This window comes from Chanos chanos, chromosome 3 (genome assembly GCF_902362185.1).
Source record: "Chanos chanos chromosome 3, fChaCha1.1, whole genome shotgun sequence".
NCBI lineage: Eukaryota > Metazoa > Chordata > Actinopteri > Gonorynchiformes > Chanidae > Chanos > Chanos chanos.
The window spans coordinates 33,765,001-33,792,500 of NC_044497.1; the positions used below are offsets into that span (position 1 = coordinate 33,765,001).

The following is a 27,500-nucleotide window of genomic DNA, read 5'->3' on the forward strand; positions in this document are numbered from 1 at the left end:
ATATTTACACGTTTTCTCACTGAGCTGGTTCAGATTCATGGAGTAGCCATACTTGGAAGTTATTGTAATTGGAAGAACATTCAGCCTAACTCAATTGTCTCTGAAGTTTCAAAGATATAAAGATCGAAGCAATGTGTGACAGTTACACTATGTGTGTGTGTGTGTCCACATCAGGATCGTATGAAAGAGCTGATGGAGACAGAAGTTCGTCAGAGGGAGAAAGAGTGGCAGAGTAGTGTATATACTCTGGAGGACCAGGAGCAGTTGCTTCAGGAGGCTAAGAGTAGTGCCGCAGAAGTCCTAGCTGAGACCAATGAATTTCGTTTCATTCAGCGTTACCTCAAAATTGAAGCTCGACTCCGCTACGCAGCATCTCTCTCCGTTGCTGAGCTCCCGGCGAATGCACCAGCCGGAACCAAACGCCTGCGGGCTGAGATGCGCACAGACGAATTTCGCTATGAGATGAGTTTACTTCTACAGTCACTTCACGGCCTTCTAAATCCTCTCGACCTCACGTTCAACCCCAATACCGCTCACCCTAACCTAATGCTATCTAATGACCTACGAACGGTCAGATACAACTCCGCCAAACAAGGTTTCTCAGAAAACAGTGAGCGTTTCACCAGCGTGGTTCAGGTGCTTGCCTCTCAGGGTCTGTCGCGGGGGGTGCACGTGTGGGTGGCGGAGCTGGAGCCCTGCACTATGTGGTCCCTGGGTTTGTGTTACAAGAGCATTGCGCGGAAGGGAGATCACAGTCGACTAGGTCATAACTCCAGTTCCTGGAGGCTGCAGTGGAAGAATCGTAAAATGACAGCATGTCACGAATCTGTCAATTTAACAGTGCCAGATGCGCCGACCGTCGCACCACAACGGGTAGAGGTAGCGCTGGATTATGAGGGTGGCACTTTGTCCTTCCACTGCGTTAGCGGGAAGAGACGCCACCTGTACACATTCCATGCTGTATTTCGTGAGACCGTGTATCCTGCATTCAGCATCCACTCCACTACAGACCAGTCCTGGATCACTCTCCTCAGTGGGGTTTAAGGGATCTGTCTTTCTACATACCAAAGAAATGTCAGATATGACACATATGATGGACCAATAGTTGCATATGTTACCAACCCTCAGTTTGATAGTCTATATAAATAATCTGGAACATGTTTAGGTTTCCAACATGTTCATTGAAAAACAAGTCAAAGGATGCCAGCTGTCTGACTTACTGTTTATACACCCTGTTTGTATAATGTTTGTGTAGTTGCAGTGACAAAGTATTTTGTACGTTTCACTAATTAAGGAGTTGGAGATTATTTACTATCCACTGGCCATATTAGTTACAAAATATTTATTTACTAATTCAAATCAAGTCATATAATACATAATTTGTATACAGGGGAGAGAAGACAGGCCAGTGTTACATGCATCTGAGACTATGTCCTCCTTTTGAGCTTCTTTAAGCTCTCAGTAGAAACCAGAAAAGCTTGCTTGAGTAAATTAGAGACTCCCGTGCTTTCAGCACGCCAAGTAGCCCACAGTAATGTTCACACACCATTGTGTTCCAAAGTTAATTTAGCTCCACTTCCTTGGACAGTTCCTCTGCTAATATGCAGTTGGTATTCCATGTATGTGCCCAAGTGTTGCCAGTTGCCAGGCACTGTCCACGCCCTCTGAACATCTCCGTTGTAATTTGAATATTGCTGATGATTTGGTTTCTCACACAATAAAACCGTGGTTATGTAAATACTTTTTTTTTTTCCCTTTGTAAGACCACCCCAACCTTGTTTAACAAAGTTAGATCTTAGCACCGCCTAGTGGTCAGTAAATAAGTTGTACATAAATTTTTCTCATATTAAGATGTGATTGTCATATAATTCTTCAATAAACAAAGGTTCACGTGTTCTCTGTTTTTTCAGCAACTCGCCTTTTTAAATTTCCTGACCTGAATTACAGGTTGGTTGTACACCTGTTAATGTTACACAATGTATTTTATATTGCTCTACAGACAACTATTGTATCTGTAGACTATTATTCCCTCTGGTTCAAAAATAGCATGTTTATTCATAATCTCACACATTTCTCCCTGTTTCTCAGCACCTATCCATTTGTTGTAACATTTGACAACAACACAGTTTCTATTGCTCTGTTTATTTAGTTTCAGCCAACATTAAAGTGACTGGGTTGTCAGAGCCATAAATAACAGCTGTTGGCTGTACATGTATGTTAGTAGGTAGAGACAGCAATAAGGAAGAGATGTCTGAAGGTCAGTCATTAACTTTTCCAGACTTTAAACCCTCTGGAAGAGAAGAGCAAGGCATACACTTGTCCAAGGCAACTCTTTGTGCTGAGTTTTACTTAGCTCTCAACATAGGGTCTGCCCAAAAAGAGAACAGAAGATGAGCGATATAGAAGAAGACAGTGAGATCTCCTTTGCAGTAAAAGTGAGTAGATATCTGAAGCAAATACCTAAGTCTTGTGGAAGTACTTATGGATGATAAAATTGTTTTTAACACTTTTCGGTTGCTCTAGTTCCTGGGTCGCCTTGAAGTTGTTCGGCCAGATGGCACAGAGATTCTAAAAGAAGCGACAGCTGCCTTGGAGGTAAAAAAACAAAAAAAAAACAGAATGTTTGTTTCAGAGAAAGGCAAGACTTTTAGAATACTTAAAAAGGCAGCGGACGAGTAAGATGGAGACTTTGATTCAAACAGCGAAATTTCCAGAGAAATCAACTGACCGCAAAATGCATCTGATAACAATATTTACACGTTTTTATTTGAAAATGATGCTCTTTTCAACTTGTTTTTAAATATTAAGTGGTAGACTAATGTGAAAGTTACTCTAAAACTTTAAACAATTTTGAATGTTTTCTTCCATGTATTCTTCTTCTCTTTCTTCCTCTTATGCTGTCCATTCATCCTTATCTCAGAATCCTGATAAGGACGTCAGTGAAAAGGGGAAAACAAAGAAGAGTAAAGTACACCTCTTCCTGTCAAGAGGAGGGATAGACATCCTGGAACACAAAACAAAGGTGAGACAGGAGCGTGGACATTTCCACTGAACATTAATAGCAGTAACAGAACAGGCATAACCGTGTATACTACATATAACAACATACCAAATTTTAATCACAGGACATTGTTTTTTATTCATACTTTTAACGTTCTCAGAATGAGAGGACGATGCATTAAATTGAGATGGATTAGAGGTTTTGTAGAAGATAAATATTTTCTGAACAACTTTAACTTGTGTCCAAAGGTTTGCTATTTCAAGAGACCTGAAAGAGTTTTAAAAGTAGAATTCACAGCTTATATCAACTTTTTATACATCTTTCTGTTAATTCTTCTCCCTTTTTTTCAGTTTATGTTATATTCATGTCCCATCTCCACTGTGTCCTCCTGCGCTGTTCACCCAGCTCGACCCAAAATCTTGGGATTTGTGGCCAAGCAACTGGCTACAGATATGTACCATTGCTACGTCTTTCAGAGCAAGAAGTTTGTGAGTACTGATCAAATCCAAACCAGCTTCATTTCATTATTTATTTTTTGACATATGTCATTTTACTGATTTGTTTGTAGTCTTCTACAATTTTAGTGCCCCATACTCACTGAGAAACTCTTTGTTAGGATACATGACACTGTAAATGATAGTCACAAAGCAGACGCACAGCAACTTAAAACTGAATCTCAAATCATTTTCTGTCTCTTTCCTCCTGTCAGTCTCAAATACTCGTGTCCTTAATAGGAGATGCTTTCCAGGCTAGCAGGCAGATTGAAAACGTGAGAGGCGGCCGTGACCTGGTTGTGGAGGCTTTACGACACAAGGTTGACAGAGTTATATAATTACATTTACAAAATCTTTAATTATCCCACGTTCTAATATTGCTCAAGGTTTGCTCTTATGCTTCTGACTGATCAAATTCCAAAATTACTCTAACACTGCTCTATTACTGCTGAGTTCTCAGAAACCGCTTACTGCTCCCATCCTATATTACTTGGCTCTTGAATAATAAACTAACATTTCTCTAATGCTGTATTTCCCTAACAGAGATCCTTAGAAATCAAATATTGCTGTAATTCTTCTCACTGCTCTACAACTGGTCTAGCATTTCTCCTGTGTTGTTTACTTATCTGATGTTAGTCTACTAATGCTCTAATACTCATTTACCATTGTCCACATTCCACTGCTCTTCAGAATAAAGTGCTTCAGAGAGAGAATGCAGAGCTAAAGAGGAGACTTCAAGAGAGAGGAGATGTAAGTCAGGACAAAAGCGAATCGTTCCGCTATTATATCTGTGGTGAAACAGACATACATACATATGTACATACATACATGCATATAACAACCACATGGAAACATGCTTCAGACAAGAGCATGAACACAGGATGAAAGTTGCTAAGAAATAGAAAATTTCAAAATTCTCCACAGACTAAACAAACAGACAAACAAAACAAAAAACACTCAATCAATCTGTTATTTTTCAAATGGTTCAGTCATGTCAGGGTGTAGTATCAGTTACAGTTAGGTTCATATCATGTGATCCTTTATGGTATGACCTTAAACACACTAAAACAATAACATGTAATATGGTTGCATAACCCCTACTGGTTCTCACTGATTTGTCCACACAAAAGGTGTGCAAAAACATTCAAAATTTTTTCACAAGAAATTCAGCTACCATCTCCAAACATTTGTTAAAAAGTTAAAAATACACGTAACAATTTTAAACTACTCTGCCTTTTCCAATATCTAATCTCAAGTTTATTTTTAAATGTGGGTTGATTTGCTGACGTTAGTTTACCCCTTAACATTTTCTCTGCTGGTTCATCTCTTTGTGCTGTTTGTCTTATAGGGCAGCATAGACAGACCCCAGCATATCTATGAGAACTCATCTGACTTTGACAGTAACAATCCTCTCGCTGTCTCAGAGAGGTCAAATTTACAGGGTATGGATTAAACATTCTCACACAGACAGACAGACAGACAGATAGACAGACAGACAGACACACACACACACACACACATGCACACAAGTTTGTATCCATATCCTAGTGGGGCCTTCCCATTGACTCACATTATTCCGCAACTAAAGAATACTAAGCTATCCCTAACCCTAACTAAAAGGAAACTAAACTAATGGAAACTAAAGGAAAGAATGACTGCTGACACACAGGGGGTTGCTGCAGGAAACTGCTGTTTCATCCACAGTGCCAAAACCAGAACAGATCCTCGAGTTCACACACACACACACACACACACAAACGCACATGCACACGCACACACACATACACACATACACACATACACCACACGGTTTTACATTCTAAAATTTCAACAGCTTACACTCTATACATGACCAATCCTCATGAGTTTACTGTTGCATGTTTTTTTTAGTGAGGTTCCACTCAGAGGGTGACACAGCACCTCTCCTGAAGACTGCATGAAGAGCAGACAGACAGCCAGACTGCACACAGACATCTTATACCTTGTCTCTGTCTGAGCAAATCTCAATATATTACTTTTCTTTTGCAAATTCTTATGAATACTTAGTACAAATACACCAGATAGTGTGTCTGTATAGATTTCATACTACTAATTTTGTGGTAGTGTCTTGTTAAAAAGTCCAAAATGCTTATTTTGGGGCCTGAGGCTCATATTGTGTGCAGCCTAAACACAACTAGGTCAAATGGGATCATGTAAAAGCATCATATAAAACTTCATCAGAGCATCTGACTCATTGATATTGCTGTCATAAAATATAGTCATTGGTGCTTTTAACATGAAACTCTACTTGAACTTACTTTGCTTTACTTACTTGTGTGACTAAGTAAAGTAATTCTGCACAAAATGGAGTAAGACTGTAATCAGTTCGCATGTAGGTTCATACATCATCATTTCATGTAACATAACGCTGTTCCCAACATGAGAGGTTCTTCTAAATAAATCGTCTGGAAAATATTGAAACAATATAAATGGCATCATACATATTTCAGAATCTCTCTCTCTCTCTATTTACACACACACACACACACACACACACACACACATATATATATATATAGAGAGAGAGAGAGAGAGAGAGAGAGAGAGAGAGAGAGAGAGAGAGCATATAGCATATAGCCTTGCGTGAGTTCAGCAGTCTGAGTATCCTGCGTCTTATAGATATGTATTTTGTATCCTGTGTCTTATATATATAAGTTGGAAAACAATCAAACGTGAGTCTAAAGCACACATCTCAAAACAAACTCGTTCGAAAGTTCAACACGGATTACAGATTTATTTTAATTACTTTTAGTTCTTTTCAGTTATCTTTGATTAAAATTTTTTTTCCCCTTACAGTAAATGTCTCATGAAATAGGACTTTGTGATATATAGAGTGAATAAGTTGAAACTACGCGGTATTTTCTAGACTGTTTGTACAATAAGAAAAGAATTCCCCCATCCAGTAGGAGGCATAAAAGAGACTTTCTCGTAAATGCTCCACCCATAAGGACAAATAGAAGAAGATGAGGAAAACAACCCAAACGTGAACCGAAACGTGAGTGGACACTTGTCTCAGAGAGAGGGCGCCTTGGATACTCACTGAAACTGACGGCTGCGTAACAGAAATTATCATATTAACGACATTTACACGTTTTGATAAATCAGAGGTGAGCACTGATTTACGTGCATTACTCTAGTTACATGCCACACATGGTTCTCAACTGATAACGCCAGAAAGCAAGGACAGGTCAGTGAATTTTATCCTATTTCGGTAGAAGGCTAAGTAAGCTAGCTTTTGCTAAGACAGTTTACCGGGTTTAAAACTATAACATCTGGAGTTGTCTAGCTGGTTAGGAAAAATGCTTACGATAGTTTATACATATTTATATATAATGTAGACAGAAAAATGCAAACTTTATAACTAGTCAGATGCTGAATAGAGTCGTCCACCGAAACTTCGTTTGCTCGTTTGTTTTTGGTTTAGTAAGCCCCACCGTTACGTAGCTCAGATACAGAACTAGTGGGTGTTCGGGAGATACTTTCGATAGCTACCTGTAGCCGAAAAAAGTTAATAAAGTTACCACTTTTACACAGCATTCATGTGGTCTTGAAAAACATTTGAAACGTGGAAAATTAAAAAAAAAAACGGGGTTGCCCAGGCCTAGAAAAGTTTTTCAAAGTTAGACTCCTCTGAGAGGTTTTGTTTTTCGAGCATTTGTGGCCATTCACAGGCCAGTAATTCTGTCAACGTCATGTGCGAAAGTACTTGTTGAAGAAACAACTAGGGTATACCAAAGTCAATTTTTTTCAGCTGTGTCATCCATTTTTCGGTGGAAAGGGTCTAAATGGATTCTTTGCAAATGTTTTGCTAACTTTTAGGTAATATTGACTTCTGCTCGCAGATACCCTGTTTCATGCAAGATATTGTTTTATTTTATGCATTTAAAAAAAGGGGGGATGGACACGTTTTTGAAAATTGACCGTTTAAACTGTCTGTGAACTCTACTAAAATCAGCTTGAATTCAGTGCTGTCTTTTGTGGACTGAATGTTGCTGTTGCTTTCAAACAGTCTTATCATACCTGCAGCTGTCACGTATCTTATTGTAAGTTGATGTTATCTTCTTAGAGGTCTGGTCTGTTTCCCTGCTCTTCTGCCCTTTGTTCACGTTTCGTGTTTACTTCACTTACTGACGTAGTAGAGGTCCTGTCAGAAGTTGGACCTGCCTTCTCATGGGCATACACTGGTCACGAAATGGCGACACCCTTCTGTCTCAGCCGTCTAACGGCAGACGGGGGCAGGGGGCTGACCAGGAGGATGATGATGACTCCCTCGATGGCTTGGACAGGCAAGAGGACATCGCTCAGTTCCCCTATGTGGAATTCACTGGCCGTGATAGCATAACATGTCCGACCTGCCAAGGGACTGGCCGCATTCCTTCTGGTGAGTCATGCGCGATTTTTTCTTAACTTCTGTCCATTCACCTCTACACACCCAAGCGAAACACATTGCATGTCTTTTGATGTAGGTTAGTGTTTGCACAGAAGTGCTAAATTTCAGTAAAACTATATCATTTGAGTCATTTGGAGGTTCATCTTGGAGTTTAAAACACGTTCTGCCATCTTGTCAAGTGACATTATGCCTAGCGATAGTTACTCTGTCTATACCTGGCTTCTATAAGACAATTCATTGGTAAGAGAACACTTTTCAGTGACCCAGTGTACAGTGGATGTAGTCTGTGCTCTCCCCCAGTATTCGGTTACAGTGGAATGTGTTTTGTGTGGGTGTGTGTTGTGAGGTCTTGAACTGTCTTGTCTTTTTGTTTGTGTGTCAGGTCAGGTCAATGAGCTGGTGGCACTGATTCCTTACAGCGATCAAAGATTACAGCCACAAAGAACGTAAGTATTGACTCCTGGTCTTCTTCAGCCCCTGACGAGATGAAAGAAACATTTTACTCCAGCTGACAAAAAAGCCCACAATCTTTTTCTAGCATTAAAACCCTCAAATTTAGGTTCCAAGACATTTCCTGAAATGTCTCTGAAATGTCCTCTTTCTGAATGCGTCCTTTTTATATTTTTTCACTACTTGGTGTAAAAAAAAGCAAACAAAAAAAAACCTTTTACTTTGTGCTGCACAGAGATGTACAAATGAAATGAGGCTGAGACAAACACAGACTTAGCAAGGAAGCATTTGCAGAGTTAAGCATAAATAAACTAGCGAATGAATTTCCGTTCAGATTGGCCAACTGAGTATGAAGAAAGTTTAGCTTTATGAACTTTAAACACATTACCTAATGGCTTCAGCAAACAATGATGTAAAACAGGACAGAAAATACTTGCGGTTTGGGTGGAGCCATCTGTCTTCGTGTAATGAAAAGATCTGAGTGGAGTGTTTGTCATTTAATTGTAGTTTTCCGGCATCTCAGACCTAGGGATGAACCAAGTATATTTAATGTAGAGGAGAGTTTGGACTTGTTTGTATGTAATAATTGACTATGCATTTGAAATACGTATTATTGTATATACGTATAACTGTGTATTTATTAAATGTCAATTTTTATATTGTACGTGGAACTGTGTAAATTATTTTATTGAAGAATTTTGTAGAGAATTGTGTTTTGTTAATTAGACATGGTTTCATCATGGGGATTAAAAACCACAGCTGGGTCTGGGCAGTTTGTCATCTTTCCCAGATAAGCTGTTACGAGCACCTACTGATACATCCACACCATTATTGGGCAGTGTTACTGAAAGCAGCTGAGTTGACATTTAGCTTTGTTTTCAAGTTCAAATTTAGTAATTGAGTTATGACTTAATTTTTCAGTTATTTTCTTTTCTTTTCTTTTCTTCCTTGCATTGGGCACTTTTCTTCTGGTGGCTTAGGAAAATAAGCCCACTGTCTTTGGCAACACAAACAGTTTATTTTTGTAAGGACGGTGTTTATAACGTTCCACTAAATACATCCGTGAGCTCACACTGTGGAGATTCTGTGGCTTTTTAATACGAGAGGATGATCTGAGACAGTTGTTTTGTGGAGGCTGTATGTGGTTCTGTCAGTAGTGCCATTGTATTGAAGTGATTCTGTTGATTTGAGGTGATATGTGTGTGTGTCTGTCATTGACAGGAAATTGTACGTAGTCTTGTCAGTGGTCCTGTGTCTGCTGATCTCTTCCCTTGCTGCCTTCTTCATGTTTCCACGGCCCGTTCTGGTCGATGACGATGGCATCCGCTCGGTCATTGTTAACTTTGACCGGAATAACAGCAAAGTCCTCATCAACATGACTGTGAGTGTTCTATTGCAAACTCCAGAAAGAAGACTTTGAACCAGCTAGGGCTCTGTTCAGGGCAACCATTAAGTGAATGATAATGTTGTTGAGGGCTAGATCCTTGTTAGCTTTTGTTCTTGGACTCCCTGATTGTATCGAATCTCCAAATACCTAATCAAACCTTGAAAGAAAATCAAGAAGTCTTAATGATAAGGACAGAGAATGCCGCTTTGTTTGTTTGTGAGATCTTGGAACCTCATTGAACTTCATTTGTAACTGCTGTCTTTCCATCGTTTCCCAGAGCTCCCTGAACTTCAGCAACCCAAACTTTTTCACTGTGCTGGTTGACAGTGTGAGCTGCCAGGTGCTTTATATGAAAACTGTGATTGGCACACAGCAGCTGGACAACGTCATTCACATTCAGCCGCTCAGTCAGAGACAGGTAGAGTTAATCTCCTATATCAGATGTGTGTATACATAATCTATTCAGGGTGGGTTTTTTTTTGGGGGGGGGGGGTTAATGGTAAATAGTAAGGACAGGTTTCATACTGAAATTCAGCTATTTAAATTGATGCCATAGTTTGTTAGAAATGTTCAGTTATGCTTATGAAGCGCTGTGTCTTTTTCTACAGGTGAATTTCACAGTCAGCGTGGAGATCAGCGGAAGCCTTTCTTATGTTTAGTAAGTCCCGGATACGACAACATCGTCCTGATTACACGTCAAAACATGACACACAAGCTTAGTGTCTGCCTAAATATGAAGACATTTCTTTCAAGATAATAGATTAATAGTGATTTTGTTGAGAATTCATTCGTTTTGTTTGGTTCTGCAGTGCCTTTTGCACCATGGCAAGCATCAAGGTTCATAACATCGTGGTCTTTGTCCAGTAAGTCTTCCCTCTAACTTTTATGAAAATACACAGTTTTTTGAGTTGCTTTGCTTCACCACTAGCTTCTCATTATGGTGTTGCATAGTTGGGATTTTTTTTTTTTTTTTTTGGTAAATTGAATGATGTATGTGATTGTGTGTCATATTCCTACAGGACCTCGGTTAAGACCTCCTACATGGTACGGGCTGCTCAGAACACACTGGAGGCTTATCGGTACATCGACTGTGGTTCCAATACCACGCTACGCCAACCCTCTGAGTCGGTTTGGTTCGACCCCCACGGCTCCTCTCGTAAAAAGCTCTTAACCTGAAAACCTGAGAGATCTTCCGTGGTCAAAACTTTAGGTTAGCGTTAGCACGAGGAAAGGAGTGTCTCTGCTGTTGTGTCTCACAATAACTTTTGGGTGGTATAATGTGCCAAGATTTGAAAAGAAAAAAAGAAAGTTACTAATGTTAAGCTACTGAACGTTGTCTGACGGAGGAGCCCTGATTCCTGGCGTGTTACAAGATGGAGCTTGTAGCTGTCACACCTTTGACCTACTGATGACTAGCATCTTTCTGCTCTTTGCTCAAAGTCTGAACCATTTCAAGGTCTTCCTCTTTGCACCTGACAAGGCTCTGATTCCTGTGTGTTTAAAAAACTTAAAAGGGAAGAAATGCCATTAATATGGAGTGTGATACTTATATTTAAGACATTTACCAAGTGTTTGGCACCTTACCATGGTATTTATTGCTGTTGTTTTTTCTGTTCTGTTTATTTAGTCTAAGATGGACTCAGATGGATTTTTTGTTGTTGTTGTTTTGTTTTGCTTTGTATTGCTGTTTAGGCTAAAATGATTAGGGAAAACCTTTTTTTTGCCAGCACCAACCTATAGCTTTACATTGTCAGTACAGTGTATGAGGGAGTTGAACATTTCATTCCCTTTTTTTGGAGATTGTTACAGTTCTCGTGTATAGGAACAGTAGGGACATCTCAGTAATTCACTAGAGAAATGTTCTCCAAGTGGCGTCTCCAGCCAGTATAAAGAGTACTTGAATTTGTCATGCTCTGATCAACTGTTTGTGTACACTACACATGGAAATCAGTCATGTAGCTACAGGGTTGTAAGGGGAACTAAAAAACAAAATAGGAAAAGAACAAAATAACACAACAGAAATTTTGTACAAAAGCGGTCAGTGATGGGACTGGGGACTCTGGTATGGTGAACCCAGTTGCAAAAAGACAAATAAAGAGAGAAGCATGAGGCAGGATCCTGGGGTTCATGGTGTAGACGGTCATTTTATTCTCTCCTATGCAATTTCACGACTGTTTTCCCATATTGTTTACATTTACAGTTTTAAAGTTAATTTTATTGGGCAAAACTGTAGAAGCTGTGTAGCTTTCACAAATGATGGACTGTCTGAAGTTTTCCTTTGATTTAGAGGTACCTTATACATTTTAGGGAAGGAGTTTTCTTGAAGTGCACTGCTGTAGCATTTCTTTTAAATCTTTCATAAATTGTGTTTATTTCTCAACCAAGTGGAATTAAGATTGTAAAAGAAAATGTAAAATAATGAATAAAGATCTATGATTAATAGGGTTTTGATTTGGTCACTGTGGCCTTGATGTCATTTTGAAAACTTGCTCAAGAAAGAAATCATATTGGTTTGATAATTTTAATACAAAGCTTTCTGTAATTTGTAACTTTTTATCTCACAGAGGAACATTTTTGACAGTCATAACAATCCAAACAAGATGAATAAAATGTTGGTACCACAACTATACATTTCTTTATTATATTCTTTGTTTTTGCATACATTCCAAAAATACCATATAATATAAATTCCTTTTCATATAAATGTCTCCTTCCATTTAATCTTTTTTTTTTTACTTTCCAAGTCAGCTGCATGTGAGAAAATATATTACTACATACAAAGACCAACAAGAAAATACAGAAAACAATATATTAAAGTTGTCATAGACATAGTGTTTTTCTATCTGTCTTACAAAAACAACACACTAATAAAGCAATTACAATACAAGAAGCTTATGGCAGATTATGTATGAATAAATCTTACAATACATGAGTGCTCTATGAACTTCTTTGGTTAAGTACAACCTTTGGCAAGTTTTGTTGTGTGTTAATGTCAATCTTTGTGTTAAAACACAGTAGTAAAAAGACACTATTAAGGTCAAAGATGATTGACCACTGATGATTTTCCTTCTTTATCAACTGAATACATTTGGCTATGCTTCTCCATTACACAGTATATAGCAGGGACAACACTACAGGCCCCCTGGTAAAGATAGGTAACTAACCCATAGTGAATATTATAGAAGTGAACTCAATTATGTATTGCTTTTATTGTGTTGATATTACCTTTCATTATTTACGTGAGTCTGATAGACATATGGGTAGGAAATGCAGGAATATAAGGAGACAAAGTAACTCGGTTTACATCTCTGTCATCAATACCAACATTTTTTCCCCTCGGATACTATCCCACTTTACTCTCAAAAAAAAAAAAAAAAAAAACACATCACTTAAACATCCTCCACACTCTGGAACATCATACAGTCAAAAACTGAGCTCTTTAGGCTTCCCACACTTAATGCCCACTCCACATGCACACTGACCCTTCTTCAGACTTTCTCGAATTCTCTCTAATCCTGTGGGCCAGATTCCTATTCAGTCACTGTAGGAGTGACTGCTTTAAGTGGAACATAAGTTACGTTTATGCACATACTGACTCTGTGCCAATAACCTACCAACAGATACTGACTCTGTGCCAATAACCTACCAACAGGGAATGTTCCAAGTACTTCGGCTGTGCTTCCTTAAGGCTAGAGCCACACTTCATAACATGGATATTCTAATAATGAGAATATTTATTTAGAAAATATAAGGACATGCTTTGTGCATAACATTCTTTAAATGTCTTGGATATGTCCTGGATTTGGAGCTTTACAAAACCAGCTTTAAACTGGCTCAAAACCAGGAATCTTGAGACATCCCTAATGTGTTCAAGAACCCTTCAAAGAAACCTAAAATCCTAAGCTTGGTAGATGTTGGAAAAAGCTGCAGTGCATGATTCCAAACTGAGGAGAACAGATACAAATACTGTTTAAATGATAAAATGATGGTTGGTGGAGAACAAAGACCCCTATATCAAATCCACCTGAATTATAACAGTTATGTTCCTGAAAGTCAAATGGAAAAATACTGAAATGTTAAAAAACTACCATTGTTTTTGGTGGCACAAGTCAGTGCTAATGTCCAAAAAATTTGAAATTTGCTCTGGCAGAACCAGTAGTGTTCACTTCGGCACTGCGTGAATTAAAACAGGTCTTCAGACAAATCAGAACATTTCGTGATTTTTGCTGTTTTAAAACAGAGGCAAAACTTTAAAAAATCTTAGTGTGATAGAATTATAGGCAATGTCTGGTTTTGTTTTGATAATACTTTCATACATAAAATATGTAGAGCACTGTTTAAACGTTCGACTAAACATATGACTGCAGAATGGCAGTATGTCAGTCTGAGGGGTCAGATGAGACTCTGGGCAGACACAAAAGCTTGTCAGGCTGTGGAGGATCCTGCATGTCTGTACATGTAATAGGCCTCTGATCTTCCCCATCTAGCTTCAGTCTACCGACGCTGTGTCGCAAGCATGACTTTGTTGATGAAGTTAACAATGGCGGAAGCGGGCTGCTCCGGGTCAAGCTCTGCAAACAGGTGGCACACGTTCTCTGCCATGCTGCCTGGTTTCTTAGCAACAAAACCAAACACCCTGAGAGAAACATGGGTACGATGGAGAAAAAAAACAGTGAGAAGAAAAGATATGATACTGACAGAACTGCTGTGTGACAGACACAGATGAACCAAACAGAGTCGTGTTTATGTTTCTGCAATTACCAGAACATATTAATTGTTGATTGTGTATGTGGAGCTAAAGGCATTTAAATGTTAAATATTGATTCATGGGGTCATCATGAAAGAACAGAATCATTTCATGGTTAAAGCGTAAAACTGATGCAAAGCTTAAATCTCCACTGTCACTCAGTTATAACACATACAAGTCAGATGATTACACACACACTGAATAAAAGGAAAGACAAACACACAAACACATATATACAGAGCACTTACTTAGACGTCGTGCTGTCTGAGTTAGTCCACCTGAAGCAAAGAGGGAAAGACAGAGACAAGACTCAGAGAGACAGACAGAAAGACAGACAGACAGACACACACACAAACACATACTCACGCACTCAGTCACGTAAACACACTATGCAGCCAGCACAGATACATGCACTATCTTACAGCAGATGATGACGATTGGGACAGTGCTGAGAGTAGATTAACAGTAAGTGGGTTTGTGGCCTATCCTTCATGTGAATGTCAGGCATTGCACATCAAACATTATGGCTCACAAAAACTTACATTTACTGTCAATCTGTCAAGCAATGGCAGAGCTTAAAAAAAAAAATCTCTGAATGAATTCACGACATCATCTTATTTCAGGTCCACACAACACCATGCGAAGAGGGTTCACCAGATATGTCACGCTTCACTGAGTTTGAATGTGTTTGACTTTGTTTTTACTATATGTTTACATGGTCTCATGATATCCACAATATATCCAGTCCATTTCAATTCTTTTCACTCGTGTCCAGCGTCTGAACAGTGCTCAATGAAATCCTCACCTCCTGTCCTGTGGATCGATGCTACAGAAAGTCACGCTGTTGACAGGGTAGTGCCTTCTAAAGAAAACCCTGTAGAGTGACACGACGGGAAAAACACCTGATCAACATCCGCAGAACACTGGCCATTTAACCATCACTCAGGCTCCACTTAGTGTATGCATTTAGCTGTTACAATGGGACGTTTCCTATTCACTGAGTGCAGGCTGGACAGACACAAGTTAGTGACACTGTCCAAAGGGTATGAAGGATTCATCTCAGTCTACTCAACTACAATTTGAATGGCAGGATCTTGCTAAAGGAAACCGTGTCACGTATTTAGGAGAGTACATCTAATCAGTACTAATGTCATAAAAACCACAGATTTTTTAATACACTGATGTATAAAGTTACTAAACCTTCTGTCCCTTTAAGGGCTCTGCCCCATGAGTACTGTACCTGCGCTGGTTGTCTGTCAGTGTGATGCCCTGTGCAGACACTTTAAAGTGCACCACTGTTGCTGAGGGGCGAGGGCTCCGTGACATTGTTGCCCCTGTTGCCTTGGCAATAGCCTGGGGTCCAGTCAGAGATTCAGTCTCTACTGAGTTCAGGTAGAGTACGTTGCAGGCTGGGGAAAAGTAAGACCACTGAGGTAAGATGACTGAAAATTGCATTCACGGTTGTGAAATAAAGCACAGTAATTGCATGGGGTTAAACTGTGAAGACAGATGAATTCATAAGGTTGTTTTAGAATGGCAGACAGGGACCGACCTGCACCCTGTTTGAGCAGGTCGGCAGCAGTGCTCATGTTGCTGGCTGGTTGTACCTCCTGTATCTCTCCTATCAGGTCTGCAAAGTGGTCACACACTATCACATTGTCAGAGCAAATTTAGCCACAATTAAACATTTATGGTAATTATGAGTGTCTGAGTGGCGTTGATGTTATAGTTATTTAAATAGTGAATGGTGTAGCACACATGTAGTGTGTGTGTGTGTGTGTGTGTGTGTGTGTGTGTGAGCAGCAAAGCAAAGAGGGAAATGTGTATTTGTTTGTGTGTGATGAGTGTTTGACTGACAGAGTGCATACTGTTTTAAAGGGTGTTCTGACCTTTCTCTGGGATGCGCAGGGCACATGGGAGTGAGATTGGTGTGATGGAATGTTGGTAGACCAGTGCCGAGAGACTCCCTGAGATACAGAAAAGAGAAAAATCAGACATCTCTCATGAAAAAGATCATGAAGCCTGTCTTATTTCAAAAGTATTTAATACCATCGCTTACAGAAGGCATACACTCTCATAGTATACATTTATATCAGGATTCCCCAAATCATGTCCAGGAGGACAGATGTCCTCTGCTTTTTACACTCACTTCATACTTAGAGGTTGTTTTTGTTCCTTTTTTTTTATTTGCTCTCTTCAGCCAATCAGAGAGCACAATGGTTGGTAAATATGAATACCAGAGGGACTTCGGTGTTCCAGCACTGGATTTAGGGAACCGTGTTTCAAGTTAATTTTGGTTTAATTGGTGCAGTTAAGCTACAGCACAGCTCAGTTTGGTGTGGAGTGAACAATATCCTTAAAAAACACATGCTGCTGTGGTTATTTGATTAAGCACTATATGGGGCTGTACAATTAAGCATTTTTTAAAATTCGCTCACCAAAATGTGGCTCATTTGGTGACCCTTTAATCTTTACCCCACGAGGTCCTGTTTCAATCAGGAAGTGCCGCACCAGCTGTTCCATAGGGTCGCCCACTTCACATAGTAAATACAACATGAACATATTAAGGGTACATTATAATCACAATAATTCAGAACAGAAATGAGACCAACACACAAGCCATGTTAACTGATAAAGTCATATTGTGAAAGTCATATTGTGAAAGGAATTCTTTTTTTTTTCACAATAGAGATAGATACTAAGCATGTTTCTTTTCTGTAACAGTTATAAACCTGTTACACTGTGCAATGTTAAACCTGAAAGAGCCTCTGTGCTGTAACATAGTTTTAGGACAGACAGACAGACAGCTGATGGAGAACTGTGAGAGAGTAGAAGAAGAGAGGGAAAGTGTCAGAGATGAAAACCCTGTTCTCAGATGTGCTGTACCTTTGCTGCTGTGGTTGTTTACATTTGGGGGTGGCGTAGCAACTTTCAAAGCCAAGCCATAGGCACCCTGGAAAGAGTTGCTGTCTCGGATCAGGAAAGCACCAGGCTCTTTCTCCTTCAGAGCAGCTATTGCTGTAGAGAGGAGCAATGGCCAAAGAGAGAGAAAGAACATGTGAGATAAAGAAACCTTTCTGAAACGCCACTATCTTAGCTGTTATTAAAGCCTTCCTCTTTCAAAAGTGGAAACTTCAGCATCTCAAATTGAAAATCCAAACTAATATCAGTGACTTACCTTGTTCTCTGGAGATGCCTGGCTTGTACCAGAAACGTGAGCTGTCCTGGACAAACTTCACACTGACACGGCTGCCTGTTTCCCCCTCTGCACCACCCTCTCCATGCCCAGCAGGCAGTGCCGCCTCCCCGACCGACGGAGAGAATGTCACGTGATGCTGTCCTGGGGACTGGCGTCCTGACGATGCTTTCAGAGTGCCAGCTCTACTGTTGGGTGAACCAGGCAGGGTAGCTGTCCGCCGTTTCTCTGGCAGCGGGGGCTGGGGTATGGTGACAGTAGTGTACCCAGAGTAGGAGCCTGATGACGACGTGGGTGTACAGCAGCCAGCAGACAGAGGGAAATTAGGAGTGGAATGGCCGTCTGAAGCTGGAGAACTATGTCCATTCGTAGGACCATCCACACCGGAGCAGTGCGGAAAATGACCAACAGGGATTTCTGAGCCCAGCATCAGTTTCCGGCCCAGGGTGGCAAAGCCAGGGACAGGCAGCTCTGATGACGGGGATCCCTCTTGACTCACCTGGGCTGGGAGAGGTGATGCAGGGGCAGAGCTAGTGATAGAGCTGGGTGTGGGACTGTGAGGAGAGCTAGGTTTGGGGATTTCTGAGCTGGGCTGAGAGCCATTGACCTGTGAATGTTGAGGGACGGGCTCTACTGAGACAGAGGGAGTGGCAAGACAGGAGGATGGAGAAGGACTGCTGGAGGACTGAGCAATGGGCAGTGGTTGGGTTTCTGCAGGGGAAGTGGTCTGGGTGGGAATGCTTGGGTCTGAGGACGGTGCGGGTGGGCTGACAGACAGGCAGTCATTGTGAGGCTGAGGGACTGTGGCTGTAAGAACAGAGCTATTAGGTAGGGACGGGGTGGGCGACGGTTGTGACGGGGTTTGGCAGTCTTGCTGTGCTGTGGGTGTGATTGTGGGTGCAGGTGTGGGTGTGGCCGGTGTGGTGTGCGTTTCAGGATTGACTGGGCCGGGCTGGATGGGCTCTGAGCTGGACGGCTCTCCGTGTTGTAACCCCTGGGTCCCAGAGTAAGGCCTGTCCTGTGGTTGGACAGTGTGAGGTTCAGTGCAGCCCTCTGCCGAGCGTACTTCCTGATCTCGCACTGTCAGGCTAGGGCTAGAGCAAATGCAGAGGCAGTATGAAACAATGTAAGACAACGTAAAGTCACTTAACAGGTGTTTTAGTTGGGGGCCAGTGATGAAAATGCTAGTTAATGTTTGAAAAAATCTTAAGTTGAAATCAAGTATCTGGTTTCAGAACACTACTTGGAGCTAGAGAGTCAACCACTGCAGTGGATTTGTATTCTGCAAGTACTTTTATTTAAATAAAAAAGTAAAATCTTTAAAAATAAATAGTTAATTATAATGCCCTTCATACTCCTCTCATAACCATGAATAGGTTTCGAATGAAGGTGGGCATTACCTCTCTTGTGTGCGTAATGGACTACTGGTGTGAACAGGAGTGGGAGGGCTGGAGATATCTGAGGGAGTGGAGCATGGGGCATGCCCATCACGATGCAGTCGCCGCAGAGAACCATGGGTAATGTGGTCACGCCAACCGATACCCTCGCCAACTCCTGCTGGTCCATCTAACAGGGGACAGAAAAGAGAGAGAAAAACACAGTTACTTAAGGCCCTTACCATGAGTCTCTATAGTATTAGACTAGTGTCTTATACTATAGTAGAAGACAGCTATCATGGTTAATGCAGTCTATTTAAGAGCAGAGGTAACTGTAAAGGTGTATTGATTTTTGTTTTACCTGTGTGTGTGTTAGTGTGGTATTGCTGAGGGAGGCTATCTGACGGGCTATTTCCATGGTGGGAGGAGGCAGGACAGGAGGCAGGGCAAGGGCCTGGCGGTGGCAGCGGTGAGGTGGACTCTGATTGGTATCCAGAGGCGTAGCCGCGGCTCTCAGAGGGCGAAGGCTGGTAGGGCGTGCAGGGGCATGTCTGGTGGGGTGTCTGGTAGCCACTGCTGCTACTACTGTACTTCATGTCTAGGTGAGAGTGGGAGTGAGAGCGTGAGGGTTCGGGATACGCTGGATGACCCGAGGGCAAGGGGTCAAAGGCAAAGGCTGGCAAGTCGTGACCCTGATGCCCATAAGGTGACACAGTGGCTCTCCGATGCCAATATTCTGCTTCTCTGTCTCTCTCCCACTGTAACTCCACCTCACGGTCTCTGTCCCAATGCATCGAAACCTCCCTGCCACGCCTTAAACCGGCTTCTCGCTCCCAGTGCAGGTCTGCTCCCCTTGGGATTTCAGATTCTCTGCCCCTCCTTAACCCAGTCTCCCTATGCAGCTCCGCCTCTCTTTCCCAGTGTAGCGCCTCCCCCCTGTCAAGGCGCAGAGCATGGAAAGCTGAATCTTCACGCCGGAGGCAGCAATCCCTGCATGGACAACCAGGGGGAAGGCCATCCAGCAGCATAATGTCGTGATAGCTTGATGGTTTGTGGTGGTGCAGGGAGGGGTGGTGAGGATGGTGAGGGTAAGGGATATATTCATCTGCCCTGCACACCATCCGACCAGATGGAGAGAGTGGGTGGGGGTTCATGTCAGGGGCAGGGCAAGGGCACATGTGACGGGATGGACCCTCTGAGCATGCTCGGTGTAGGTAATGTTGGGAACCTTGCTGTCGGTCCCAGAGGAGATCTGGAGGGGGCAAGGCCTGATGTGGATGAGCGCCATGATGCTGACACAGCCCCACAAGGGGCGCCCCAGTGTGCCCGTTGGTGCTGGAGGTCCGGTCAAGGCAATACCCGTTGGGCTGGTGGTGCACACGGTCACAGCCGGGTTCTGCGCAGTGTTGAGACCGATAACCCACCCGACATGAGCAAGAACGCGTCAGCCTCAGAGACCCAGAACGCTCCGGCGGTAGGGAGTCACCGTCATCCAAAATGGCCGTCTCGCGTTCCCGATCTCTTCCACTCCTCTCCCCTTCGATTCCACCCAATAAGCGCTCTAGCTCCTCCTTTTCTTGTTGGGTTGGGGGTGAGGCAGTGGGAGGGTAATCCAAACGAGAGGCCGGGGCAGAGGAATGGCCTGAGTCAGAACTGACAGACAGGAGCTGACTGGGCCTTTCCTCAGAGGTCCTTCCCATGCTGCCATTGGTGGAAGTGAAAGAAGCGGAAGCCGCAGCGCGTCGTTTCTTCACCTGAGCATACAGGCTGCCATCCAGAGGCCCTCGAGTATGAGAAATATCTGTCAACAAGAGTTCCCGAAAATGCCTTTCAGTGTTCAAAACTCACTTCCTGTCTTTTGTTCCTGCTTTTGTTCTCTTTTAATGATTCTTACCTTCCAAACTGTCTTGGTGCCGCACATTGAAGTTCTCGTACGAGTCCCAGCGTACGACAGGATCTGAAGTGTTATAGTCGACAGTGACAGCTGGGTCATTCCTTTGGTACTCTCGTCCTGAAAACACAGACACAATGGTCATGTTTTACATGAATGTGTGGTACAGTTTGGTGGTTACATAGTAACAGTATTAGTAATAAAATCACACATGTATACACAGCACATTTATTTAAGCTGTGTTTCAAGGCTCCTCATAGTTTCATTGCTGCATAAACATAACACTTCAGAGATACTGTATATCATAGTGCCATAGGATTACATGGTACTAAGTGAGATCTAGTGATGCACGCATGAAAATAAGTGGAGGCAAACCTTTGATCTTCTCTGGGCCAGATGAGAAGACAAACTCAACAGTAGCATCAGAGGGAAATCTGTCATCTGAAGAGAGGAGGAGAGAAAACACATGGCAGATCCTCTCAAGACATGACACTAATTAAAACACATTCATTACCAGAGGCCTACAAATCTCCCAGAGCAAGCCAGACTCAGAGCAAGCAAGATCTATTACTGTTGGCCGGTCGACTATTGTTGACTCTGACGGGAAAGCTAGAGTATTTAGAAATCACTTTTCATATGTCATGGCTATATTGTACTGCTCATGAACATATGAGTTAGAACTGGTTGAAGACAGTGAAATTCTTGATTATTAAGACAACCATTAAAAGTTGTGGGAATATTATGCAAACAGCTGCAACTCATTCCATAAAGCCCACTGAAGATCCATTTTGGCTCTGTGTCTAAGGTCAGTCATCCAGCTGGAGACTAAGACGGCTGTTACCTCATGGGGTGAAAATGATCTGAATGTCACAGCTGGGACCACTTCTTAACCACTAAATATCGCTATTCCTCATACACATAATGCCCGAACCTACCATTGCAAGCTTCATCAAGTTCCTCTTTGCCAAACCACAACTGAGCACCATGGATGGTGCAAGTATGGAACTGCAGCCTGAACACTGTGTCTCTCTCAGCTGCCTGAACGCGCCTATGATAGCATTTCACCTGCAGGGGGAGCCAGAGAGTGTGAGGAGAGAGGGAGTGAGAGAGAGGGAGAAGTTAAAGGATTACATGAAGGCACTGGGGAAAGAACTAAGTCATGATGGGTAGTAAGTACTGATTAACAAGACAGTCAGTCTTTCTTACCAAGATGTCACCTTTCAGCAGTAGAGCAGGCTCAATGGTCACACACAGCTTTTTCCCTGTTGAGCCCTGTAAATCACTACACAAACACAAATAGACACACACTTCAGTGGACACAACATCTCTGAGCAGGATTAAGAGTCATGAGCTTAGTGTGAAAAAAAGACACTCACTAAATCCCTGATGTATACACCAGCTGCATAGACTGATAGATTTTCAGGAATGGGAAGTAACCTGGGGAATGAGAGAGAGGTAGAACAGAGGAAAAAGAATGAGAGAGGGAGCAAGGAATGCACTAATGTTCTTTGGCAGGAAATTAAAAACAACAAGCGGTACTTGGGGAGTGTAACTTACAAACTTTTAATTACTGTTAATTAAAGGAGCAGTACACTGAGTTCCGTGTGCAGGAGATCACCAAGATCACCTGAGTTATAATCAAACCGACACAAAATATCCCTGAAACTAACAGCACAGTAACACTGGAGGACTACACTAGCAAATCAAATCTGTGTTTGTGACTAGAAGACAGAATTAAAGCCAGCTCAGTAAGGTTTGGTGAAAGTGTCATCCCTCCATCTTCTCACCTCCATCTGCCTGGAAGTTGGGGATGGTGGGAATGAGGACCTGATGGAGGAACAGGGGGCTGCTGTTCATCTTTATCGCCCCCGAGAGCAGTCCACCAAAATAGTATATATACCTGCAGAGAGATGGGAGAGGAGAGAGAAATGCACAAAAATGTAAAGAATTTCAAGAAAGCATGTAAGGAACTAGACTAGGCTAATGAAAGGTAAACAAATCAAACAGCTGAAAGAAAGGAAAAAAGAAAGATATAACAAAAGAAAGATATAACAAAAGAGAGAAAGAAAAGAAAAGAAAAGAAAAGAAAAGAAAAGAAAAGAAAAGAAAAGAAATACCTGTTCTGAGATGGCTGTAGAGACGAGGACACCTTGTCCTCACAAAACTTCCTCATTGCCAAAGTACTGAGAGCCTGGTCTGCCCTGCACACACACACACACACACACACACACACACACACACACACACACACACACACACACCATTTTAGAGTGAGTGTGTTCTGAGCATGCTTTCACACATGCAACGTCTACATAAGGCATTTCAGAAAGGAATATGATTTCTCACCCTGCAGATATCTTGCTGTAGTGCATGTAAGCAGCTATGATAACACCTGTCTTGCCTTTATTCCCCTGTATGAAATAAATCAGAGATCAGGTTTATTCCAGCCACAACATATATGACTTCAACTCAGTTTTCCAGATATAGGTAATGACATACACAGAGAGTGACCATTATCTCTGTATAAGTCTCTAAATCTCTAAACCTAACCTTATTGGTCTAGAACAGGAATGTGCAGGGGGATGAAGTATCTGGTCAAGTACCAAACAGAAAAACGGCACAAACTGAAAGTAAGTAATAGTGCAACCCTGTGAAAAGAATATGTGCTAAATGTTAGAATAGAATCCTAATATGTTTTCATTATTTTGAAAGAATATTTTTTTTGTCAACAAATCCATGTTTCAAACACATAAAATGAGCATTTCAGCTGTTAACCTGAGGACTACATAGGGTATCTCTGGGTTTGTCTTGTTTTTTGTTCAAATATCCCCAAAGAAAGACATGACCCATGACCCTGACCTTGCAGTGCAAGACCACCACATGCTGGGGGTCAGAGGTCAACCAGGTCTCCATTGCTTTGCACATGGCACAGATTTTATCCAGTGGTGGAGCATGGAGGTCGGGCCAGCCAAAGTCATGAACCTGAGAGACACACAGAAATGTACAAAGAACATCCCATTGAAGACAAACAATTCAATAAGAACTTTATGCAGTCTCTGAAATCAAATATCTTCTTTTAATCAGTCCTCAGTGTTTAATGTTGAATTTTTAAACGCGATTTTACAATGTTTAAAAGAAAAAAGAAAAAAGACTAGGTTTTAACTAAATGAAGAACAAACCTTTGGGTTCAGACGAGCAATGTCATGCCTCCTTTCAGACAGGTTTAACAGCTGGAAAAGAATTCATATCTAGGATTACAAATACTGCAGCACAGATACACTTTTACACATACACACACACACACACACACACACACACACACACACACACACACACACACACACACAGACATAGAGCCAGTTACCAACCAGAAACTTGTCCTGGTGTTTAGACTTGAGCATAGCTGTGACCTCTCGCAGATTGACCCGATAGCGTTGTTCCTCCAGCAGAGGGGGGAAGAACACTGAGATGATTCTCTCAGTAATGTAGGTGAGGTCAAAATCATAGTGCTTCTCCATCACTCGCTCCATCACTCTATCCACGCTGAAACTCCTGCAGATTAGGAAAAGGGAACGGGATCAAGAGGACTGTAAAGAGAACTCAGTATGGACTTACACATTTTGCACTGGTCAAGTCTGAATCAGTAAAATCTTCAGTGCTGAAGTCTGTGCTTATATAACTGTAAGACTACATATGCAGTGGTAAAGTGGGTATTATGACTGGTAATATTAATGCTGGATACGGGCTGAACTTTAGAATCTCATTTCATGGGGAACTAGGTGGATCTGTTTTTCCATCTAAGCTGGGCCATGGCACTAACATAATCTGAGAGATGTAGTGCTATTTTTTCTACTTCAGCCAAAGATTTAATGCCGGTCGATTCCATTTCAAAGTCAAATGTGGAGTCAAAATTTATGAGTTGATAAAAATCTTGCACAGCTGTTCATTCAGGATATTTTTTAAAGAGATGTTTTTATTTAAAGAGTCATTCATCATAAGGGCTTATGGCAGTGGTCCTAACGCTCTGAGCAGTGAACAACCCAAATTCATATAACCCTCTGGAGCCCCACACTGTTCTCACACACGTCTCAAGCATACCTGGGTAGAGTACTCTGCTGTTTGGAGTAGGTCAGAGACTTTGTCGATCCCTACAGAGAGAGAGAGAGAAACAGAGAGAGAGAGAGAGAGAAAGAGAGAAAGGAGAGATGGGGGCGTAGTTTTAATTTAACAAATAGTTATAGTAATAGTATGATTTAGAGAACATTACTATCATATGATAAAAAAAATCCTCATTTAAAAAGTGTTTGATGCTGAAAAGTTTGCCCCACAACTTCAGTAAACAACCACAATAACATTAACACACAATACATTACTACTGTCTCAGGTTCACATTAAATGAGATTACGGTTTATTTAATAGCTAACGATAACACACACACACACACACACACACACACACACAGGGCTGCGCTGAGATGTCTGAGAGAATATCAGAAAGACTGCAGAGTAAGAATGCCTGATTCAGTGCACTGGTCAGAAATATCATGTGCTTGCACATGGTTAAACGGAGGTTCTGAGTCAGCTCCGTAACCTTGGCAATAAGCTGTTGTGTCAACGACATCAAAATACAGTCCCCACAGAACAGCATATTTTCATATTTTTTTAATTTCTTTTTATTTCTTTTTGGACAGAGGGAGAGGAAAGCAAGGGAGGAAGACAGAGAAAGAGAGAGAGAGAGAGAGAGAGAGAGAGAGAGAGAAATGGGAGAAAGTAAAAGCTCTCTTACCAGATGCTGGATGTGTCTGGAGGACGACGTGCCTCTGCGCTGCTGTAGGAGGAGGCAGCAGAAATTAGTATTGTTCAAATCATATCTAATTATGTCTGTAGGTCTCCTCCAATCATACAGCTACAACAGTAACCTAAGAGAGAGAACTGTATCACCTGTGCATTCACCATGCACTGTCAGCCAGCTAAGCATCTTTTCCAGCTATGAGTATCACATCATCATCAAGTGGCAACACTTGACAATAAGTGAGTGCTGTACATTGAACTCTACTCACAACTCTACACTGTGTTGTACAGAGACAGAAGGGACAGTGAATGAATTTTCTGTTATGCAAGAAAAAGAACTTCCATTTCAACAAAAACCGACCAGTTACAAATGTCCTGCACAGACACAGCCTCACACAAGGCAATAAAGAAAAAAATATCAATATATGATATCAATATACCCTCTAAACTACATTCAAAACATGACTGTCAACATAAAAACAAAATGCATCTAGTGCCAATGGAACAAAACAATTCTCCAATTGAAAGGAGTGCATTTAACCAAAGATTCTTCAAACAGAGAGACTGCACTCAACTGTGATCAGCAAGAGCCCTGAACTGAAGAGTTCTTTCATATGCATCACATGGTGAAAGAGACAGAGTTCATATAATTCATATAAAGAGCAACACAGAGAAGGAGCCAAGAGCAGGCAGAGTGGTAGATTGAGAAGAGAGGGACAAACAGAGAGATGGATGGAGAAGGAGGCAGAGAGAGCTTAAGACTACTCACCAAGTCAGAGGGTGGGGCTGGGATGCAGGCGGTGTTGACCTGAGAGATGACAGAAGAACAGGACTCAAACACACCCACAGAAACATGTTGTCCTAACTCAAGTCACGACACATCTTTCACTCAATAACACTGTCACCATTCTAACTCTCTCTCTCTCTCTCTTTCCTTCTCTTTACTCCTCCTGAGGAAGAGAGGAAGGGAGTGGTAAGGGATGGGGCAGCGGAAATGCTTCCTCAGACGAAGAGATAAAGCAGGCGGTGCACATCTCCTTCTGATAAGACCCTCTGACACAGACGGGCCTTCCTCTGAGGGTCTTGGCTTGTCATGCAGTGGACTGAGTAGGCAGAGCGGCCTCACAGGCAAGCCTGAAATAGGCAAACTGGAGAGAGCAACATGATGCCCAGGCAAGAGAGGAAAGGAATGAAGTCTGGCAAAGAGGTGTGTGCACTAAGTTATCATATATCAGCTTCACTTATACATGTTTCCCATTCATTCACATAGCTTTGCCACAGGCAAAGACAGTCATCCAATTCACATACACTCTGACACACACAGGAAATGACTTCCCTTCATGTTTGGCTGATGTTGGACAGGGATTAAAAATTGGTTGTAGTGACCCTTGACCGAACAGGAAATGGAAAGGCTCGTAGGGCGGCTCCCTGCTTAGGTCAGGCCTTTATAGGGGATGCATGTGTGTGTGCGTGTGCGTGTGCATGTGCTTGTGTGTGTGTGCTCTTGCTTAGGTACATGTCTGGTACATGTCTGTGTGTGTGGACAGACGTGTGCATGTGAACGAGTATATGAGTGTGTTTGTGCACACGTGTACGTGCACAAGAGTTTGTGCACAAGAGTCATGCTTACATAACGGTCCACCACAGTAAGACACCCTTCCCCCACCCTTACACATCCGCTCCTCAGCCCAAACTACCCTGTTTGTTTGGTCACCGGAAAAAGGCTGAGCCATGGACTT

The 27,500-nt window shown here is 41.8% G+C and overlaps 4 protein-coding genes across 8 annotated transcripts in view; 3 read left to right on the plus strand and 1 right to left on the minus strand.

The window, feature by feature from the left end:
* LOC115806358 (E3 ubiquitin/ISG15 ligase TRIM25) overlaps nt 1-1,044 on the plus strand; it is a 1,887-nt gene extending 843 nt beyond the window's left edge. The window contains exon 2 of the mRNA XM_030767033.1: nt 175-1,044. Coding sequence (XP_030622893.1) covers nt 175-1,044 — 870 coding nt within the window. The remainder of the gene's footprint in view (nt 1-174) is intronic.
* Nucleotides 1,045-2,390: 1,346 nt separating this feature from the next.
* On the plus strand, nt 2,391-4,948 carry LOC115806915 (PTB domain-containing engulfment adapter protein 1). Its single transcript, XM_030767772.1, has 7 exons — nt 2,391-2,435; nt 2,524-2,595; nt 2,921-3,022; nt 3,352-3,489; nt 3,711-3,815; nt 4,186-4,245; nt 4,844-4,948. Exons 1-7 carry the CDS (start codon nt 2,391-2,393, stop codon nt 4,946-4,948), a joined length of 627 nt encoding a protein of 208 aa, XP_030623632.1.
* Nucleotides 4,949-6,561: 1,613 nt separating this feature from the next.
* On the plus strand, nt 6,562-12,379 carry tmem106c (transmembrane protein 106C). 5 transcript variants are annotated; one of them, XM_030769359.1, is made up of 8 exons: nt 6,562-6,641; nt 7,671-7,915; nt 8,307-8,370; nt 9,596-9,755; nt 10,039-10,179; nt 10,370-10,419; nt 10,571-10,624; nt 10,781-12,379. In XM_030769359.1, the coding sequence occupies exons 2-8, from the start codon at nt 7,705-7,707 to the stop codon at nt 10,935-10,937; spliced, it is 837 nt and encodes a 278-aa protein (XP_030625219.1). In that variant the 5' UTR covers nt 6,562-6,641; nt 7,671-7,704; the 3' UTR covers nt 10,938-12,379. The 5 variants fall into 5 exon arrangements, with proteins under 5 accessions (XP_030625219.1, XP_030625220.1, XP_030625218.1 ...); XM_030769360.1 differs by having other exon boundaries at nt 7,674-7,915; XM_030769358.1 differs by having other exon boundaries at nt 6,568-6,721.
* tns2a (tensin 2a) overlaps nt 12,372-27,500 on the minus strand; it is a 34,816-nt gene continuing 19,687 nt past the window's right edge. The window contains exons 4-28 of the mRNA XM_030769357.1: nt 26,531-26,569; nt 25,757-25,798; nt 25,070-25,119; nt 24,340-24,523; nt 24,151-24,201; nt 23,831-23,953; nt 23,318-23,382; nt 23,089-23,172; nt 22,759-22,871; nt 22,348-22,408; nt 22,178-22,253; nt 21,907-22,036; nt 21,347-21,412; nt 20,975-21,091; nt 19,442-20,881; nt 19,105-19,270; nt 17,687-18,798; nt 17,395-17,526; nt 16,947-17,042; nt 16,398-16,475; nt 16,061-16,138; nt 15,749-15,917; nt 15,314-15,382; nt 14,757-14,786; nt 12,372-14,397 (exon numbers count right to left, since the gene is read on the minus strand). Coding sequence (XP_030625217.1) covers nt 14,256-14,397; nt 14,757-14,786; nt 15,314-15,382; nt 15,749-15,917; nt 16,061-16,138; nt 16,398-16,475; nt 16,947-17,042; nt 17,395-17,526; nt 17,687-18,798; nt 19,105-19,270; nt 19,442-20,881; nt 20,975-21,091; nt 21,347-21,412; nt 21,907-22,036; nt 22,178-22,253; nt 22,348-22,408; nt 22,759-22,871; nt 23,089-23,172; nt 23,318-23,382; nt 23,831-23,953; nt 24,151-24,201; nt 24,340-24,523; nt 25,070-25,119; nt 25,757-25,798; nt 26,531-26,569 — 4,713 coding nt within the window. The 3' untranslated portion in view covers nt 12,372-14,255. The remainder of the gene's footprint in view (nt 14,398-14,756; nt 14,787-15,313; nt 15,383-15,748; nt 15,918-16,060; nt 16,139-16,397; nt 16,476-16,946; nt 17,043-17,394; nt 17,527-17,686; nt 18,799-19,104; nt 19,271-19,441; nt 20,882-20,974; nt 21,092-21,346; nt 21,413-21,906; nt 22,037-22,177; nt 22,254-22,347; nt 22,409-22,758; nt 22,872-23,088; nt 23,173-23,317; nt 23,383-23,830; nt 23,954-24,150; nt 24,202-24,339; nt 24,524-25,069; nt 25,120-25,756; nt 25,799-26,530; nt 26,570-27,500) is intronic.

What these genes read in the sequence shown, in the direction of transcription:
- LOC115806915 (XM_030767772.1), top strand. Translation starts at nt 2,391, where the DNA reads ATGAGCGATATAGAAGAAGACAGTGAGATCTCCTTTGCAGTAAAA. An exon ending in AAGCGACAGCTGCCTTGGAG is followed by an intron (nt 2,596 to 2,920) that starts GTAAAAAAACAA and finishes TCCTTATCTCAG; the next exon opens with AATCCTGATAAGGACGTCAG. An exon ending in TCCTGGAACACAAAACAAAG is followed by an intron (nt 3,023 to 3,351) that starts GTGAGACAGGAG and finishes CCTTTTTTTCAG; the next exon opens with TTTATGTTATATTCATGTCC.
- tmem106c (XM_030769359.1), top strand. Translation starts at nt 7,705, where the DNA reads ATGGGCATACACTGGTCACGAAATGGCGACACCCTTCTGTCTCAGCCG. An exon ending in AGATTACAGCCACAAAGAAC is followed by an intron (nt 8,371 to 9,595) that starts GTAAGTATTGAC and finishes TGTCATTGACAG; the next exon opens with GAAATTGTACGTAGTCTTGT. An exon ending in GGAAGCCTTTCTTATGTTTA is followed by an intron (nt 10,420 to 10,570) that starts GTAAGTCCCGGA and finishes TTGGTTCTGCAG; the next exon opens with TGCCTTTTGCACCATGGCAA.